The 20371-nt window shown below is 38.8% G+C and overlaps 1 protein-coding gene across 3 annotated transcripts in view; it reads left to right on the plus strand.

Annotated features, from left to right (window-relative positions):
- The window catches only part of hydin (HYDIN axonemal central pair apparatus protein), a 147174-nt gene that overhangs the window by 47588 nt on the left and 79215 nt on the right, over nucleotides 1–20371 (plus strand). For all 3 annotated transcript variants that reach the window (XM_087292113.2, NM_001114415.2, XM_087292114.1), the window contains 9 exon segments: nucleotides 2599–2699; nucleotides 2782–2917; nucleotides 3031–3195; nucleotides 4311–4463; nucleotides 10991–11229; nucleotides 11569–11827; nucleotides 12445–12588; nucleotides 16590–16733; nucleotides 18385–18698. In XM_087292113.2, the coding sequence (XP_087148239.1) occupies nucleotides 2599–2699; nucleotides 2782–2917; nucleotides 3031–3195; nucleotides 4311–4463; nucleotides 10991–11229; nucleotides 11569–11827; nucleotides 12445–12588; nucleotides 16590–16733; nucleotides 18385–18698 (1655 nt within the window).

The raw sequence follows: 20371 nt of genomic DNA on the forward strand, positions 1-20371 counted from the left end.
TGTGGGTGTCTCCTGTCACTGTGCAAATGCGCTTCTCCCATTCTGTCGCACCAGTCTGTGGCGGCTCACTGTGCTCTAATGAGGCCTCAGCACAAGAATACATATTAGGGGTTTGTAGTTAGTCGTATTAGGGAAATTTGGACGACATTCCCAGATGCATCACACACAGCTGGCCGGCAGCCTCCCAGAAGTGTTAGCATAATAAAAGAATGGCACCTGGAGTGTGCTTTACTGTTCTTCTTAGGCAGTTACATTTCTTGGTGACAGTTGTCTGTGATCCCATATGTGCAGTTTTAGAACACTTAAAGCACTGTAGGGAGAGGAATGGAGGAATATTCCTATCAGAGTTCTTTGGAATAAAATGGTGATTTGTAGAGATATTTTTAGTCAAGCAGCTGTTACAAAGCTGTTTAAAAACTGCTTATTTAAACAATGCTTTGGATGTAGGAAGAATTGAAAGTTTTGTGGTTAGGTTTCTTTGAAGAAAATTAAGTGACTTTACAATGTAACAAAAAATCATACATAATATGTTTTATTCTTTATATTTAATGAAATGCTGTCATTTAAACTTTCTGCTCATCAAAGATTTCTGAAAAATACATACATATATATATATATATATATATATATATATATATATATATATATATATATATATATATATATATATATATATATATATATATATATATATCACCATGTCTACAAAATATGAAGATATTTAATAATAATACATAATAAATCATATTTGATTAATTAAAAAAAATTAAGATACTTGAGCTTCAACTCAACATACAGTGTTAGAACAATTTCTGAAAGATCATTTAATGCTGAAATGTTATTTTATTTTTTAATGTTATAATAAATTATATTTTAGTCTTGTTAAACTGTTGTAGTTATTAGTAATAGTTTTAATTAGATCATTATTTTTCATGTATAGATAAATTTTTATTTATTAAACTATAAATTTATTCTTGCTTTTATTGTTTTAGTTTTAACCTAAATTGAGAACTATATCCCTAGTAACTAGTGGAAATAAAGAAATGTATTTATATTTTTATAATTAACATGTATTTTAAGATTTATTTTAGTTAAGTAGGCAAACATTATTTTTTATGGTTTTAGTTGTAGTTATTATTAACCATGTTGAAAACTGTAAAATACTGAATAATAGCTTCTAAATAATCAGCTTTGTTATCACAAAAAAAATAAATAAATAAATACATTCGAGCACATATCAGCTATATTAAGTTGTAATAAAACAAACCTGATTCCAAAAAAGTTTGGACATTGTACAAATTGTGAATAATAAGGGATTGCAATAATTTAAACATATCATAAACTTAAATTTTATTTACAATAGAATATAGATAACATATTAAATGTTGAAAGTAAGAATTTTTTAAATTTCAGACCAAATGTTGGCTCATTTTGGATTAGAAGACAACTACACATTCCAAAAAAGTTGGGACAGGTAGCAATAACAGGCTAGAAAAGTGTACATAATACACTTGTACAGTACATATTAGGAACAGCTGGAGGACCACTTGGCACATTATTGGGTATAAAAAAAGAGCCTCTCAGAGTGGCAGTGTCTCTTAGAGGTCAATATAGGTAGAGGATCACCAATTTCCCCAATGGTGCACCAAAAATAGTGGAGCAATATCAGAAAGGAGTTTCTTACAAAAAACTGTAAAGAGCTTGATGTTATCACCATCTACAGTGCATAATATTCTCCAAAGAATCAGAGAATCTGGAACAATCTCTGTGCGTAAAGGTCAAGGCTGGAAAACCATACTGGATGACGTCATGTCATCTGGAGGACAGGGACAACCCAAGCTTTTATCAGAGCTCAGTTCCGAAGCCTGCATCTCTGATGGTATAGAGTTGCATGAGTCCGTGTGGCATGAGTAGCTTACACATCTGGAAAGGCACCATCAGTGCTGAGAGGTATATCCAAGTTCTAGAACAACACATGCTCCCATCCAGACGTCGTTTCTTTCAAGGAAGACGTTTATTTCAAGATGACAATGCCAGACCACATACTGCATCAATTACAACATCATGAATGCGTAGAAGAAGGATCCAGGTACTGAAATGGCCAGCCTGCAGTACTGAACTTTCCCCCATAGAAAACATTTGGTGTATCATAAAGAGGAAGATGCGACAAAGAAGACCTCAGACCTCAAACTTATTATAGTATAATATAATTATAATTATTATAGTATTTCTAAACTTGAGCAACTTGTCTCCTCGGTCCCCAGACATTTGCAGACTGTTATAAAGAGAAGAGTGGATGCCTCATAGTGGTAAACATGGTCTTGTCTCAACTTTTTGGAAATGTGTTGATGCCATGAAATATAAAATCAACTTATTTTTTCCTTAAAACGATACGTTTTCGCAGTTCAAACATTTGACGTGTCACCTGTGTTCTACACTGAATATAATATTGAAACTTCCACATCGTTGCTATCAGCTTTTATTCACAACTTTTTTTGGAATCGTATTTCAGAGTAAAGTTTTAGTAAAAAAAAATGTGTGAAATTATTGTTTGTTTCAAAAACATTAAACTTCTTAATTTGTGTGTTTGCTTTGCAGTTAACCTTTTGCTCTAACACTGTGCAAGATTATAATTTGGCTTTAGTGCTGGATGTTCAGGGTGTTGGAGAGGAGGTTTTGGCTATTCCAATCAAAGCTAGGTAAAAAAAAAAAAAAATTATATATATATATAAGTGGGCATAATCCTATAAATAAAAAGTTTTTTTCTAAATGTTCCTGTAGATGTGTTGTTCCTGATGTGGTCCTCAAGAACCCAGTCCTAAAGTTCCAGAACTGTTTTCTGGGTCATCCATATGAACAATCAGTTGAGCTGGTCAATGAGACTGACCTCCCTGCATGCTATGGTCTTTTGCCTCAGGTAAATCATCACAATTAATGCATTTTTTCTTTTACTGCATTTCTAGATCAGAAATTGGAGATTTGTGTTATGATATTCAAGCATATGACACAGGTTTCTGTTTGTATTTGCAGCAGTATGAGGAAGACCCTGCTGTCCTTTATTCTAGTCCTCATGCACGAGGAATCATCCAGCCGTACAGCACAGAACTAATACCTGTAGTGTTTCAGGCCAAGAAAGTGGACAACCTAGAGCAAACAGCTTACATCGCTGTACTAGGCCGAAAAGACCCACCATTGGTGAGTGAAGTTAGTATTCTGATATTAGCATTTAGTAGGGGTGGGACAGTTCATGGTTCTGTGCACACTTTTTTTTTAATTGATACGGTTTACATTGTAAAAAATAAATTGTACCACTTAAATACCATTAGCATTATAATCTACTGTTTACGGCATTAAAAAAATGTCTCAATAAATTATTTAGGGTTTGATTTAGCCTTTTGTTGTTCATTAATGGTATTGACAACAGTGTGTTCATTTTGTCAACTGTCATTAAAAGAATTATTCCACGTATGTTTACTTTCGGCGAAGCAGTGGCACAGTATATACTGCTGTCGCCTCACAGCAAGAAGGTCACTGGGTCTCTGGTTCGATCCTCAGCTCAGTTGGCGTTTCTGTGTGGAGTTTTTATGTTCTCCCTGCTTTCACGTGGGTTTCCTCCGGGTGCTCCGGCTTCCCCCTCAGTCTAAAGACATGCGGTACAGGTGAATTGGGTAGGCTAAATTGTCAGTAGTGTATGAGTGTGTGTGTGAATGAGTGTGTGTGGATGTTTCCCAGAGATGGGTGGCGGCTGGAAGGGCATCCGCTGCGTAAAAATGTGCTGGATAAGTTGGCCGTACATTCCGCTGTGGCGACCCCGGATTAATAAAGGGACTAACCCGACAAGAAAATGAATGATTGAATGAATGTTTACTTTCACTTTAGACTTACCCAATTGTTAAATATGGGTATTCTGACGTTATGCCTTGTCAAAACTAATCGTGCTTCTCCCGAAATTAGTTTTTAAAACATCACTAAATATTACATTTGGGTGAATTATCACATTACAGGAGCTATAGGAGTTTCTGCTAAGCCAAGTTTTCAGGTGATAATACGGTTTCTCTCTTCCATTACATGAGATGCTGTACTAAACATCCTACTGTCTGTGCTAGTGCTATCATCAATCATCAGCCACTGTTGATACAGTATTAAAATGATTAAAATGCATATAGTGCTTTTTCTCTGTCAGAATTTCATTGTTAATAGATCTGTTATCAAAGGAGTTTCTGTTGCTGAAGATCATGTCCATTGACAAATATAATTTTATTCCATTTCATGCAAAAAACATTCAGTACATCGCATTCTTTTCTCTATAGGAGCTGCTCCTGTCCTGTGTTGGCCAGGGACCTTCTGTCTCTGTCTCTGCTGCCAAGCTGAACTTTGGCTGTATTCCTGTGCTGACTGATGTCACAAGAACTCTGCAGCTGTCAAACGAGTCCCCGATCGCAGCCAGATTCTGTGCTCAAATGGTGGGTTCTAATTCAACAGAAGGGAAGGAGAGCCTTAGCGCTGTTTCCCAAGGGCTTTCTAATGTTCACCTGATGTCCACTCCGTGTCAGATGCATTGGTCTTATTAATGCGCTTCTAGATTAACAACCCCATATGCTTTATAGAAGACCTAATTTCCACTTTTCATTTCGCTTTTCTTTATGTTAAATAAGCTCCTTGATTCTCAGCACTGATAAATTTAGCATTAGGCTTTGTTTAATTAATCCCTAGAAGGATTGCATGCAATAACACACACACACACACATACTCAAAGAGACTTGGAAATATAGACAGACAAAGCCATTCAGATATTCAGGGCATCCTAGATTATGGGTCGACGCTCATTGGTAAACTGATCCTGTCTTCTCCTCTAAAGGCTGAGGACTTTCATAAGCCCCGAGTTTTTACCAAACATTTTCGTGCTTTAGTCGATTCCTGAATTTCATTACAGCCGCTCGATAGCGTGGCCGAGTGCCAGGCAGATGCTGACAGGAGCGCGGCGTGAATTGAAAATACTCAAAACGCAGTCTCACGCTTTTGTGCGTCCATCTGTTCATGTACTTTCTGACAAACTATTATTGTGAGTTTTGCGGAAAGATATGTTTCTCCTGAGACAGGCTTTTGGTTCTGTTGCGAAGCTCTACAGTGCGATGAAGTTTAAAGCAATCAATGGTGTTAAACCTTCTAATGCAGGTCTGATCTGATTATTGAAATTTCAGCTGGCTTGTTCTCCGCCTGATTCCTCTCTCAAGGGGAAACCGGCCCAACCTGGATCTAGCTCCCTATCGACCGGCTCGTCTATCTCTCTTCCCCTCCTCTATCTCTCTCCCACTTGGTTTGCCACTTCTCTTTCAAATGAAGACTTACGGAGTGATCTATGCTTCCCTGCTGACCTCCTTTAGTCCAGTGCAGTTCAAATGATAGGGCGATCTACCCTCTGCCGGCTCAAAGGCGTTTCCTCCTTGCCGAATACTGAATTTGCAGTTTCCCTCCTTCAAGGGCAGCCTACTACTTCTCAGGGCTGTGTTTTTTTCATTGGCTTGTTCTGGGACGAATGAGCATAGAGCAACTGTTTTCATTTTTGTCAAACATAATGACAAGAACTACAATATATATGCATGTTACTATATATATAGTCAAGTATTAAGTGTATTTATGATTTTACAACAAAATGGCATGTACATTACAAAATACTTGAAAGGAATCCTCATGAATGTCACCAAAACCCTACTTCTCCTGGTCAGTATATTTCTCCAAATTTATTCATGTGATTCTGCAATGGATCACAGTTGAGTGAATATGAGATATGAGCATGGCTCCTTCTGATCACACAGTCTGCCTCACAAACACACTCTGCCCCACACAAATATATAGGTCTTGGATGACTCCCAATCCATATCAGTTGAGGAGTTGCTTATGAGAAAGTTAGCTGGCAATTCATCTATGTGAGCCAGTTACACGGTTTACTGGAATACCTGAATCTGATTGGGCAGTCCTGACGTTCCGCGGTCAAGTTTATTTTATGTGTGATGATTGCTTATTGACCATCGCCGTTTCAACTCGGTTCATTATTTTTTATCTTTTTATTTATTTATTTTCCTTTAGAATAAAACATGTAATAAGTGGTATAATGTACATTCATATGTTATTAATGGCTTAGATTATTCGCACTGAAATGGAAAATACTGTTCTTTCAATTTCCTTTCTAGAGTCTGCTCACTTAGCTGAAGACTGTAAAAGGAGAGAGTTATGAAAATGATGATAAATGTGCCAAAAGCTATAGTCACCCATCAGGATGAGCCACACTACTAAGATAAATAAAACGCTATTAATCAGAATCCCTTAACACACCAACACCCGTTCCCTTTACCCAGTCAGAAAATCCCAATTAAAAGTTAATGTGCAGGACATCAATCATTTGGCCGCATTATGAAAATTGATTTGAATCCTCCACCAACAGTTATGGAAAGCAGCGGTACAAATTAAGCAGCTGGTGAGGTGCACTTTTGCATGCAAAAACGAGTTTGCACCCCCCCCCCTCCTCCCTTCATTGGTGTATTTCTCGTTATGAGAGAATGAAAGGAAATAATGAAAGTAGGGAGAAAAAGTAGGACAGTGAGGAGGCGCTTCACATCTGGGCTTTGAAAGAGGGAAAAACTGCTTATATGCATATCATCCATGTCAGTCCCCAGTGAATGAGCAAATGTTAGCTTGATGTCAGATTCTTGGGTCAGTTAAAGCACAAACTGTGTCCTTCAATTAGCTGTTCAGCACTCGTTATAGAGCTGATGCATAATTACAATTCCTTTATAAGGTTTCTGGCGTATAGACACTGTGCATCTGTGCATGTTATCCCTGTGTGGCTGCTCATTTAAAACCCTGTGCAATTACAAGACTCAGATAAGATTTCGCTGAGCCGTTGGCTTTTGAGTGGCATTTGCTTGTGTTGGAGCCAACCGGGAGGGAATGATCATTAATATTTCTCATTACCCACTAGAAAACTCACCCGCCATGGGATCATTTCCCCTGGACATTACATAAGACACAGAAGAACCAGTCCAGTCTCATAAGGGAGTTTACTGTTTTCTTTTGCAAAAGACTGATATTGGACTATGTAATGTGTAAAGCTTAACTGATGGATGATTTGGTTTTTCATTCTTAGCTTTGTGAGCATTTGCATTTTATTTTTTATACTGGCCAAGGAAATATAAAAATGCAGTCATACAGCGTCTTTAAGATGTCCATGTGTCTGCAAGAGCCTACTAGAGGTCCGCAGTCTGCAAGTTCTTTCACAAGTCTCTCAAGTTCATGTGTCTGCAAGAGCCTACTAGAGGTCCGCAGTCTGCAAGTTCTTTCACAAGTCTGTCACAAGTCTCACACAAGTCTAATTTAAGACAAAGATTTCATGGCTATATTGTGTTCTTAGGAGGAGGGGATATGGCTAAACAAAGCATGCAAATTAAGAATTGTGGTCGGCAGGGTAAACTGCTTTTTCAGGTCTAATCTGATCATGTTCTGGAGACAGAAACCGCCTGACCATTTGATCGAAAAGAGAAAACAATAGACACAACCATGCTGTGAAACTAACAATTTGCATTACTTTGGCTTAGCCTGTAATCAGAAAGACAAAAGGTTAATGTCCCTCCTAGCTGGCATGTTAATGAAATGATATAATTAAAAACCAAAGAATATAACTTTGCAGTTATACGTAGATTATTGTTCATTTGAAATTAGATGATAGAAATTTATATTTCCACACTGGTTTGCCAGTTAACTAAAATGTGCTGTTTTGACACTAGTTTGTGACCACATACAGAATGCTGTAAATCATATTTAAATGAGAAAGATCGGTATAACTGTACAGTATATACAATTGTCAGGCATGACACATATAGCAGAGCAGTATATATACCGTCTGAGAGCAGGTTTTTAGTTATTACTGTGCTCAGTTCTAAGCTTGGGATATACAGTATCAAGCCAACGTCAAAGAACTGGCAGCTATGAAAACCTCGCATCAGGTGCATCTTGTTCTGTCTGGACCAAAACGCTGTTCATGAACACACCTGTTCATATCTGTTCATACGTGCAGATAACAGTACTCACATTGTCACTCCATGACTGGAAACCAGGGCTAGTGCTGCACACATACAAAACATGAGCAGAGCAGTGTTTACGGACCTTTTCCCAACAGAGGCTCATTTTGAAAATGTAGTCCTGTGGACATTTCTGGAGACCGCGAAATATGTCCCGGGAGGTATGTATTTTTGTCATTTTTGTTTTCGCGAATCCACAAGAGGTCTCGGTGTGTGATTTTAAATTTTTTTTTGTATTTAAAATTTATCTTGGGAATGCCGTTCGTGGCCGTGCTGTTCTCGCGTAAACTCATCAGAGGCCGCTGTCGACTGATGGTCTGATTGACTGACTGAATGACTGGAGGGTGAGTCAATCGACTGACCCACCCTCCTCCTTCCCTAAACCCAACCAATTTTATCGATTGACCCGCCCATCTGCTTACTTCCCTAAACCCAAGCAATGATTTACAAAAGCTGTCCAGAAAAGAAAAGCCCTTGTCTGATTCTACAACGTTTTCGGATTTTACCGTAGTCTCATCCTGTTATTCGCTTACTCGTTTTATTTTTTGGATTCTGTTTTTGACTTACCTGATTTCTGGAACTGCTCTTCCCCGGACTCAAACCTGATCGTCGTCGTCGTGGTCAACTCCTCTCTACGTCTCAAGTCTGCTGACATACACGACAAGCTAACAGGACAAACTGGTTGCAGCGGGAAAGCCCTCCACATTTACGTAAGCAGTCAGCTGGTAAGCGTGAAAAGGAACAGCGTCATACTGCCCCGAAGCGTTCACTTACAAAAATGAAATGCAGCCATACATACCTCCGGCTACATAATTCACGGTCTCCAGAAAAAAACCACGAGACTGTTTTTAGAATCAGCCTGTGTTGCGTTTTTCACAGTACTTTTTCTGTGTTTCAAATGTTGTACACAGATGGCCAAATGATGACCTTTAGTCAAGCTATGTGTTATCCACAGCTCACTGATGCTAAAAGTTTTGAACAGTTTTAACAGCAACTCAAGGGCAACAGTGCAACAAATCACCAGCAGCTACAACAGTGGTGACCAGGAAAATGTGTCACAGCCCACAGATCATCATGGATTTCCACATAGAGCCCTGTGGGACTCAGTCGGGACTTCATGATAACTGCATTGCTAACAAAGTATGAAATGAGCCCAAAGTCAGCCAGATTGTACTGCTAATAATTGAAAGAAACTGGCCTGGTTTGACGTAGAGCAGTGGTTCTCAAACTATTTTCATCAAGTACCACCTCAGAAAAAAATTAGTCTCTCCAAGTACCACCAAAATGAGCAGTACTAAAATACAGTAGCGTAGTAGGCTCAGTAAAGCAGATACAACTCTGCACAGTTAAAATAACATGGCAGATTACCTCAGAAATATAGACCATATGTCATATTATATACATCATTTTTAATAGGTTTTGAAATATATGTAGCACGTACATGACATATTTAATTCCTCCGTGTACCACTTGAAGGAAGCCTGTGTACCACTAGTGGTACACGTACCACAGTTTGAGAACCACTGTCGTAGAGTATACAGAATAGTTTGGTGATTAACAGCAGAGCCCATGGCATTGGGATTGTGGCAGTGATTGTATGCTGTGGTCAATGTTTTATTAGCACAAATTAAGGCCCAATCCCAATTCTACCCCTTAGCCCGTACCCTTACCCCTACCCCTCGTTTTGTGCATGCCCGTGAAGGGGTAGTGGTGTCCCAATTCTCTTTAGCTTGAAGGCGTAGGGCTAAGGGCGAGGGGTATACACCCCTTAAATTTTTCAGGACCACACTTGAAACCAAGGGGTAGGAAAAATTTCCCAGAATACACTAGCACAGCTGCACCCGGAAGTAAGGAAAACCACTAATTTGTATTTTTTGTCATTATTACTATTTTTTACAACAAACAAACATGTTTTAATGTATTCATAACTGCGTTCATGTTTTACCGTCATACTTAAAAAAAAAACGCTAAAATAAAAACCGCTAAATTTCGCGATCTGTTCGCAATCTATAATCCCTTATAATAACTTCTGTAACGTTATAGTAGTCCCACAACTTTATGATACTCGATGACACTCAAATACCCTGTCAGAAAAGTCTAGTGGCTGGGAATGAGCTTTTTACAGTGTGTGCTATAATGTTCATGTTGTTTTTGTTGTGTTTACATAGATGAATATGGCCACTGTGTAAATACAAGGTACTGTTACGATCTTATAGCCACATTAGATCGTTATGATGACATGATATATGCCTTCAGTAATTTCCTAAAGATAAAACCAAAAAATAACACAACTGGAATAGCTACTGCAGTCGCGATCGTCTAATCTCATATGAAGCATCAGATATGATATATGATAGGACAGATAGGACATATGATGCTGTGTGCAGGTGCTGTAGTGCTGTCCCAATTCTTAGGGGTAAAATTTTAAGCCCTTTCCCTTCCCCTTAGCCCTTACAACTGAGGTAGGGGTACAAAAATAGAATTGGGATTGGGCCTGAGCCTTGTTATCCCAACAGCATAATACCAGACAGCTGTATATTGTTGTGGATCATTCATTGCAACAGGACAATGCACCATGATTTTAGGAACATATAGATGAAGTTATGTTAATGCTTTGGACTCAATGAACACAATTGAATTTTTGTGGTTCAACTAGAAATGAAGGTTCATGCTGCATCAGCACCATTCAGCAAGGTGATGTTGACATTATGGTTCCAAATAGAAGAACTCCTGGCACCTCAGTAAATCAATGCTTTGATTTGTGGCTGCTGTTGGCTAAAGTGGGTTCTACTAGTTATTAGTTGGTAGTCATAATGCTATCTGTGTATGCAAAGTGTTTTAATATTTACAGATAAAGCCTGTTGTCATGTAATCATATGTAAAATCATCTCTTATGTGTGTGTCTTTGTTGACAGTTGAGGAACAAGTCTCACTGGCGTGTGGAACCCAGTGAAGGGGAAATTCCTCCAGAGCAGAGTTTGGAATTAAAGTTGATAGTCAATCTGAATGACACAGTGCCCTTCCAGGATGAACTGGTACTGGAAATCCAGGACAGCCAGATTTTTAACATTCCATTGGCAGCCAAAGGAAAGGGCACTACCATAGTCACTGACCGGCCATTTGCTCCCAGCTTGAATTTGGGAACCCACTTCAGGTAAAAAACAACAAATCATATGCAGATGTGTTTTCTTAAATGAGTTAAGTAGCCTAATGTTGTTTCTGCTCTTCTAGTGTGATCTAGTAGAATTGCAACAATAGCACAAAAAAGCAAGTGTGTATAGCAATGAGTTTAACTTATCTAGTTTAACTGTAATAATGCTGTAAATAATGTTCAGTTTCACAAATCAGACTCTTTGTTTCACTTCATGAGATCTATCATCTTAAGATAATTAATTTTGATATAAAAATCTAACATACTTCTCTTTTAAATGTTACACAAGTCTGCTATTCCCAATAGCACATAGTCAATTTGTGAAATCTTCTGGTCTTCCAGTTCTGGCCCATGTCAATATGCCTTCAGAATCACTAACCGAGGCCGTCGCACTCACCAACTATTATGGACCACAGAAGGGTTTCCACAATTTCCTAATAGAGACCATCTGTCACCAAACAAGCCTAGGAACAAGAAAAGCAAGAGTCTACAAACCTCACCTCAAGAAGGCCCAGTCTTCAGCTTATCCCCTGCACGTTTATTACTTCCTCCAGGACATTCAGCTGATATGCTGCTAGAAGGTTCCTCTGACGTCCCCAGGGTACTTATGTCTAATATTCTTCACCTATTAATCCTCTGATAACTTGACCACATCCTTTGCAACAATTTTTAAATATGTTGGTCAACAGCAGTTCAGACACAATCGGCTGAAGTTTGAATATTACAGTGATGAAGGTCTTTAAAGCTGCACTTAATCCTCTTTTAGTGGAGCAGCATGGAGCTGTGTATTGACTTCCTCTCACGAGCATTGCAGAGATGCATGCCTCCTTGAATCCTTATTGATTTAATGGTAAATCAGAGATGAGAGAAGGTGAGAAGTGAATATAGGCCTGACCTGCTGCATCCCACGCCGGGCTGCTGCATTGCTTAGCCATCAGTCGCCGGGATGTCAGTGCACCGACTCTCAGCCTTCATAGAGAAGTTCTCTGTTTTAGTGACAAAGCTGAGCAGGCTTTTGAAAGGTCAAACTATCAAAGATTATTCACATCTATTCATATATTGAGAATACGAAAATGATTTTGTATACACTATTACCCGAGTTCTGCCAAAAAGTTTTGCACATTGATTTTTTGTGTGCTTTGTGTTAATTCTTTTCCCCCATTGCATTCATTTTAAAATGTTACATATCATTAAATGTGAGTGTTTTATAAATTGCAGGTGGTTACAGAGAAGCTTGTATGCTATGCTGTTATCGGGAGGCAATATGTGAGGGAGTGCATCATCACTGCAGACGTCACATGTCAGTTTGTCTCCCCAGCAGTTGAGATCTCCTCCCAGCAACTCAACTTCTATGTAGAAAAGGTTTGCAAAAAAGAATTTTATGATAATTTATTTACAAATTTATTTTAACAAAATGTTCTGGTTTCATTTTATTTATTTAGTTTCTGTGTTTCAGGACCGCCAAGTTTAATACACTAAACTTAAATACAAATTTAAGGACGGTCACATTTTATTGCAAGCAAGTTTTAAACTTTTATTAAATTAATTTATGACTCTTTTTTTTATTTTTCACCTTTTATTAGTTTATTTTTTTATTTATCTATATATTGTAGTTAAATTTTTGGTGACACTTAACAAGGTTTTGTTTGTTAACAGTAGTTAAATATCTGTCATGTCATGGTTACGGCAAGGTTAGAAAGGAATAACGGTTAGTAATGTTATGCTGTGTTCACACCAGAAGCCGTTTGCGTGGATAAGTCGCGCCATTCTCGCGTAAATAGACGTCAATTCATTTGAAGCCATGCCTGAGTCCACTAGATTCATTCTGAGATGCACCCAGCTCTGTGAGCTCATAAACACCTCCAGAAACTATACCTATATGAAATAAGCTTTTCGCGGTGCTTCAGACTGAGCCGAGTCAACTTTGATGAACTGTTGTCCGGTGTTGGCAGGAGGTTTTCCCCTCGGGACACCAACTACAGGCACTACCTCATAATCATTCCCCTATAAAAGAAAGCTCCTGATTGGTTAACACGGCGCAAATGTCCGCTGAAGTTCAGATTTTCCCACTCGATCGATTTAATCATAAAAAACGCTCAACTCACGCCACTTCATTTGTGCGAATCGCATCATTTGCGCCACCTCATTCGCGAGCAACAGGATGTCTATTCGTGTCCTTGCATTGACTTAACATGTAAATCACTCGCACTTGACTTTATAGTCCAGGTAACCATTGATTATGAGCTGTTTGTGTGTGTCCAGATTATTGTCAGCTGTTGTGGGTGTTGATTGGCGCATAGCATCATGGTAGTTGTAGTTCATATGTTAGCAGATTTGGAGTTCTCCAGTGATCTGCATAGGCTAGATCTCTTGTGATCATGACAATAGCTTTATAAGCTACAATATTTATTTACTACTGATGTGTAATAAACATGTAATAAAGCCAGACAGACTTATCTGCATCTCAACACACTACAGAGGACTGTTGTATAAGACTAATAGGCTTCATTCTGGATGTACGTTATCCAGCTTATTACACAGTTAATTGCCACAAAACCTAAAAGGGTCATTTTTGTTTACAATAATAAAACGGCTGTTATCGTCTTCTCAGAACTACAGTACAACCACATTAAATTAATTAGGGCATAGTTTACCCAAAAATTAAACAATGTTCTACTTCTGTACAACTTTCTTTGTTTTATGGAACATAATAACATAAAATCTACTGAGAAATGTGTTTTTTATACAACAGAGTCAATAGTTACCAAAACCTTTAGAATATCCTCTTTTGGGTTCTGCAGAGAAAAAAGTAATACAGTTTTGCAATGATGGTGAGAGAATTTTCATTTTTGGCTGAACTCTCTTTAATTACTCATTTTGTCCATACTGTATTTCATATGTATGTTAAATGTCAGGTCCATTATCTGTGCAGCAGCTCGATGGCTGAACTTGTACCCATTATCAAACGTCCTTTCACTTTTTATGAAGCGCAAGATGCTTTCTGCACTCCTGGAAAAGTCTTCTGCTCTGTGTAATTACAGCGAGGCAATTATCTGCTCCCTTGTACAGGATTATTGAGACTAATTTATGAATGGAACAGAAGAGATATATATTTTGTGTTCATGTAATCAATCAACTTCGATCCATTTGTAAGTCACTTGACTGTATATAGACAAGGTTGAGGCATGGGCAGCTGTTATGGCCTATTGAAATTGAAAACAGATTGCTGCTCTGAGTATTGACAGTAAAGACCATGCAGTTGTTATGTCCGACTCAATCAAACGAGCTGTCCATATTTAGTTCTCATTTGCAAAATGATTGTAAATGAGCTGAAATGGCAAATTCATTTTAACCCAATGCTTTGGCATCTCAGGTCCTCTTCTAAAAGCTGTAGAACAAGCAGAGTGAGCTCAGGAGGAACCATCATTACAATAAAAATGATTTTCTGCCTGCCTTATTTCACTTTTATTACTTCTCTTTCAACACACACACACTTATTTGCACACACAACACCACCCTCCTTGTCAGATCCCTGTTCTCTCCCAGTTTTGCAGCAGCCATACATATTTCCATGCACTCCTTATATCTTCTGACAGCTGCTTTCTGGTGCCTTGCAAGTCTGCATCTTAGAACTAAAAATGCAAATTTATTTCTGTGGCATTCTTTTTATCTGATTCTGTCCCATTTGTCTGTGTTTTGACAGCCAGTGCTGCTAGATTTACTGAATGCTCCCTTAGTAGAGCTTGGAGGAATAAAGCAATTAAAGAGAGCGAGTGGGGAGAGGGGGGAGAGAGAAAGAGGGAGAGATGAGAGGAAAATGGAGGGTGAGGGAAAACTCAGACTCAGAGTTGGGGAGAGTGAGATTTGCCTTTTAAGTAATGACAGTAGCACCCACAAATAACTGATATTTGTGCTTGTAAATGATATTATGTCTGGTAGCATGTATACTGTAGTTTAAAAAATTCTCTGTCTGACTCAAAACAAATTTTTAGTTCACAGTTTTTTATGGCCATAGTCATATACTGTACGTGCATTCATTCATTCAAAACAAAAACAGAAGAACACAGATCAAAATGAAAGAACAACATTAATTGTTGTACTTAATTATTGTGCAAAGAAAGATTACTACTAATATTTCTGAAGGTTACAGTCAAAAATGAGGATAAGTGTAAAGATGAGAGTGACAACAGAGATGAAGTTCCATATGCAACAGACGGGTCAAAACAATGGCACTCTATCGTCTTTTGAAAAATGTCCCACTAAATGGTCAGCGGGCATGGGTTTAAAAACGTACCTCTATATACATTTCCCAAGACTGCCAAATACATCCCGGGAGCTAAGTTTTTTTTTTTTCTTTTTTTTTGCAATTTTAGTTTTTACAACTCCACCAGAGGCCGCTGTGTGCGCTTTTTGAGATGTCAAATTTCCCTCGCAAGTGCCATTCGCACTGGCTGTTCTCGCGTAATCCACTAGAGGCCACTGTCGACTGACTGTTTGACTGACTGATTGACCAATTGATCGACTGACCCACCTTCCTCCTTCCCTAAACCCAACTAATAGTTTTTTCAAAAGCATCGATTGACTCACCCACCCACTTGCCTAAACTCAACTGACAACTTTAAAAAGCAATCCAGAAAAAGAAAAGCCATCGCCTGACTTTTACCACATTTTCAGATTTTACCACATTCTCACCCTGTTATTTACTTGTTTATTAATTACTAGGATTCTGTTTTTGTCTTACCCACTTTCTAAAACCGTTCCTCACCAGTTCCTCATCGTCGCGGTCAACTCCTCTTTGTATCTTAAGTCCGCTGACGTATATGGTGAGCTAACTGGACAAACTGGTACAGCGGGTAAGCCGTTGATAAAGAGGTTAGCGGTCAGCAGGTAAGAGCGAAAAGGAACGCGATATACTGCCCCATAGCATTTGTTTTAAAAACAAAATGCAGCCAAATGTACTTCTGGCTACATAATTCGTAATCTCCAAAAATTTATATAAGGTTATATTTTTCAGAATGAGCTTATGTTGAAAACATTAATGGCAAGGGCAATCAAAGAGTAGTCCAAAGTCCAATCTCAGTTCTACCCCTTATCCCTTTCCCCTACCCCTTGTTTTGCACATTCCCGTGTAGGGGACGGGGTGTCCCAATTCTCTTTAACTTGAAGGTGTATCGCTAAGTGGTAGGGGTGACAAAGATATAAATTTCTTTATTCGAAGTTTGATTAATTTAATATGTCATTCAAAAAAAATTAATCATTACAAACCTTACTAACCCCAAATTTTAAGAGTATACAAGATAGTATAAAGAATACTTTTGTTATGTTTTTTCTTCAATATATTCATGAAGTTGTCTGACTCACAGGCTCCCGATGCTTCTCTGGTTCCACTATATGAGAGGCTTATTCTGAAGAGTTTGTCCTCCTTGAACCTCTCTATGGAACTGCTAGTGCATGAGCCCTTTGGATTGTGTGATTATGATGGGGATGATCTGTCTACAACCTCAAAGGTAAACAGTCTTATAGTCACCGGTAATGGCATGGTAATTGGATTTTAAGTGGGAACCATTACTCATTACTTCATTACAAGCAATACAAATTTATTTAATGATTGTAGGTTTATCTGAATGTTGCACATCTAAAGGTTGCTTTAGGGCTAAACACACCCGTATGCTTTGGCACAGCCTGCGCATGTTCGTTTAGCCCTTGTTGTGGCTGACACCAACACTGATGCGCACCTCTCAAACAATGTAACTACACGTCTCAATGTGTAGCGCAAGCTTTGTGATTGGTCAGCTTGGTAGCGCTGACGAGTGTGGGCGGGACCGAGGGCCGCCCGATCTTGTTGGAGCGAGTCTTTAAAAGTGTTGAGTCCTGTGAAGGAGCTCCAAATATTAATAATAATACATTTTATTTATAGGCGCCTTTCAAAGCACTTAAGGATACCTTACAACAGGGGTGTCAAACTCAATTCCTGGAGGGCCAAAGCCCTGCACAGTTTAGTTCCAACCCTGCTCCAACACACTTACCTGTAGGTTTCAAACAAGCCTGAAGGACTCAATTAGTTTGATCAGGTGTGTTTAATTAGGGTTGGAATTAAACTGTGCAGAGCTACGGCCCTTTTGGAACTGAGTTTGAGACCTGTGCCTTACAATGTCACAGGCACATTATAAAAAAATAAGACAAAAAAAATAAACATTAAACCAGAAAATCATTAAAAGCATTCCTGAACAGAAAGGTTTTAACCTGGGATTTGGAGATAGAGTCCACCTGACGGATATATAATGGCAGGGAATTCCATAACTGTGGTGCTATGCTGTTAAAAGCCCTGCCACAAAATGATTTCATCTTAAAATTGAAAGATGGAAACTGTTGTTTTGTGTTTACCTTCTGATTAAAGTTGTTGCACATCTGCCGGCTTCCGCCTCAAAATGAGCGGGTATGAGCTACTACTACATTAAGGTAGCTTTCAGAAAAAACAAAATACCAGTGAAGAAACTCGACACAGAGGAACATAAAAACCTACTGTCAGCCAGCGTTTCGGAAGTGTTCAGAGCCACACAAACAGCGCGCAGAAGTATAAATGCATGAATATGCGCAAGGCATGGGCCGTGGGTCATGCAGATCACTTGAAGCAGAAGTATAAACCAGGCTTAAGGGTGGCATGGGGGCTCAGTGGTTAGCACTGTCACCTCACAGCAAGACTGGTTGCTGGTTTGAGTCCCAGCTGGGCCAGTTGGCATTTCTGTGTGGAGTTTGCATGTTCTCCCCGTGTTTCCTTAGGGTGCTCTGGTTTCTCCCACAGTCCGAAGGCATGAACTAAAGTTGAATTGGATAACCTAAAGTTAGTAAATGAGTGTGTGTGAATGAGAGAGTGTATGTGTGTTTCCCAGTACTGGGTTGTGGCTGGAAGGGCATCAGCTGAATAAAACATATGGCAGAATAGCTGGTGGTTCATTCTGCTATGGTGGACCTTATAAATAATGGACTAAGCGAAGGAAAATGAATGAATGAATGAATGAATCAATGAATGAATGAATGAATGAATGTTGCACATCTACGCATGCAAGTGTGCATGTAAGATTTTTATTGTTTTACATTACTATGACCCGAGTACCTGAATGTTTGGTCTTTTAGTCTAATAGTTTTTGTCTTCTGTAGAGTCTGGTGTTGGCCGTTGGAGCTCAGCAGGAGTTATGGGTGCGTTTCAACCCCATGTATCAACCGGACTGCCACAGCCGTGTGGTTGAAGAAGTGCTGGAGTTCTGCTACCATGGCCATCCTCAGCAGGACAGGGTGTTGCTGAAGGGAGAGGTCCAGTTCCCAAATCTTAAGTTCTCCAGCACTACACTAGATTTCGGCTGTATTCTCAACAACACAAAATCACGACGCAAGCTCACTATGACCAACTGCAGCCCACTCTGCGTTTCATATCGTTGGGCCTTCCTGGTGGACCAACAACAGTGCCATATTGGGTAGGAACAGCAATTTTACATTTTGATCAGTACGGCGAAAGCCTCAAAAACAACATGGCTTTCATTGCTTGGATAAAAAATTCTGTGAAACATTTTTTAAAAGATGATAGAGTGCTTCCTTATCTGGTGTTTAGTCAATTGGCATAAGCTAAAACAGTTAGAAGCATTTCTTTGCAAAGTAAACTTGGCTGTTCTGTGCTTTAATTTCAAGCCAGTGCATTTTCAATGTATCCCACCAAAGAAAAAGGGCCCTACTGCATGGAACTAAGCTGATATTTAGCAATTCAAAGGCTGCATAAGCGACCTCTTGAAGGATATGTTCAAGGAGTATTGATTTCCTGTTGACAAACAACAACAAAAAATAAATAAATAAATAAACTTAGGGGAATTAAAAGACTCTTCAAAAGCCTCTAAAGATTAAGAAATCGATGCCTTGCTTCAGCACTCAGATGTTAAAGATGTACAGATGTCCAGTCAAGCCATCCTAGTCTTGTGAGGAAATGCAATAAGTTGCTGTAACTAAATAAACAGGCATTGACGTATGACAGATTGATGCAGCTCATGGCTCACGTTTTGCTGATGGGAGCGAGTAGTGGAGAAGCATGCGATTAAATAATGGCTCATCATCATTTGCAGTCTCTGAGGTGTTAAGCATCTTACAATAACCGTCAATCATATGATCTCCATGTTCAACAACAGCATTCAGCCCCCTGAAGTGGAGCCAGTGGAGAAACTGAGAAGCTTTTTAGAGTAAATTTATTAGTAAATCAAATATATATACAGTTGAAGTCAGAATTATTAGCCCCCCTTTGAATTATTTTTTCTTTTTTAAATATTTCTCAAATTATGTTTAACAGAGCAAGGACACTGTATGTTTGATAATATTTTTTCTTCTGGAGAAAGTATTATTTGTTTTATTTTGGCTAGATTAAAAGCTGTTTTTAATTTTTTTAACCCATTTTAAGGTCAAAATTATTAGCCTCTTTAAGCTATTTATTTTTCTGATATGTCTATAGAACAAACCATTGTTATACAATAACTTCCCTAATTACCCTAACCTGCCTAGTTAATCTAATTAACCTGTAGTTAAGCCTTTAAATGTCACTTTAAGCTGTATAGAAGTGTCTTGAAAAATATCTAGTCAAATATTATGTACTGTCTTCATGTTAAAGATAAAATAAATCAGTTCTTAGAAATAAGTTATTAAAACTATTATGTTTAGAAATGTGTTGGAGAAGAGAGAAGAGAAAAATCTTCTCTCTGTTAAACAGAAATTGGGGAAAAAAATAAACAGGGGGGCTAATAATTCAGGGGGACTATTAATTCTGACTTCAACTGTTCATATATATATATATATATATATATATATATATATATATATATATATATATATATATATACAACCCAAGCTCATTCTGGAAATGTAGCCCCGCGGACATTTCTGGAGACCGCGATTTACGTGGCCGGAGGTACGTAAAGGCCGCGCTTAGTTTTTTTCGAGCGAACGCTGCGGGGCGGTGTGGCGCCGCTCCGCCCCTCCTCTTCGCGCTCGCCGGCCGACGGCTCGCCTTCGAGTTGAGGGCTTTCCCGACGCAATCAGTTTGTCCGCCTAGCTCACAGCGTTGCGTAGGCGGAGCGGAGGCCCCGGAGGAGGAGGAGCCGGAGTCGGCCGT

This window comes from Danio rerio, chromosome 18 (assembly GCF_052040795.2).
Source record: "Danio rerio strain M-AB ecotype USA chromosome 18, GRCz13ab, whole genome shotgun sequence".
Lineage (NCBI taxonomy): Eukaryota > Metazoa > Chordata > Actinopteri > Cypriniformes > Danionidae > Danio > Danio rerio.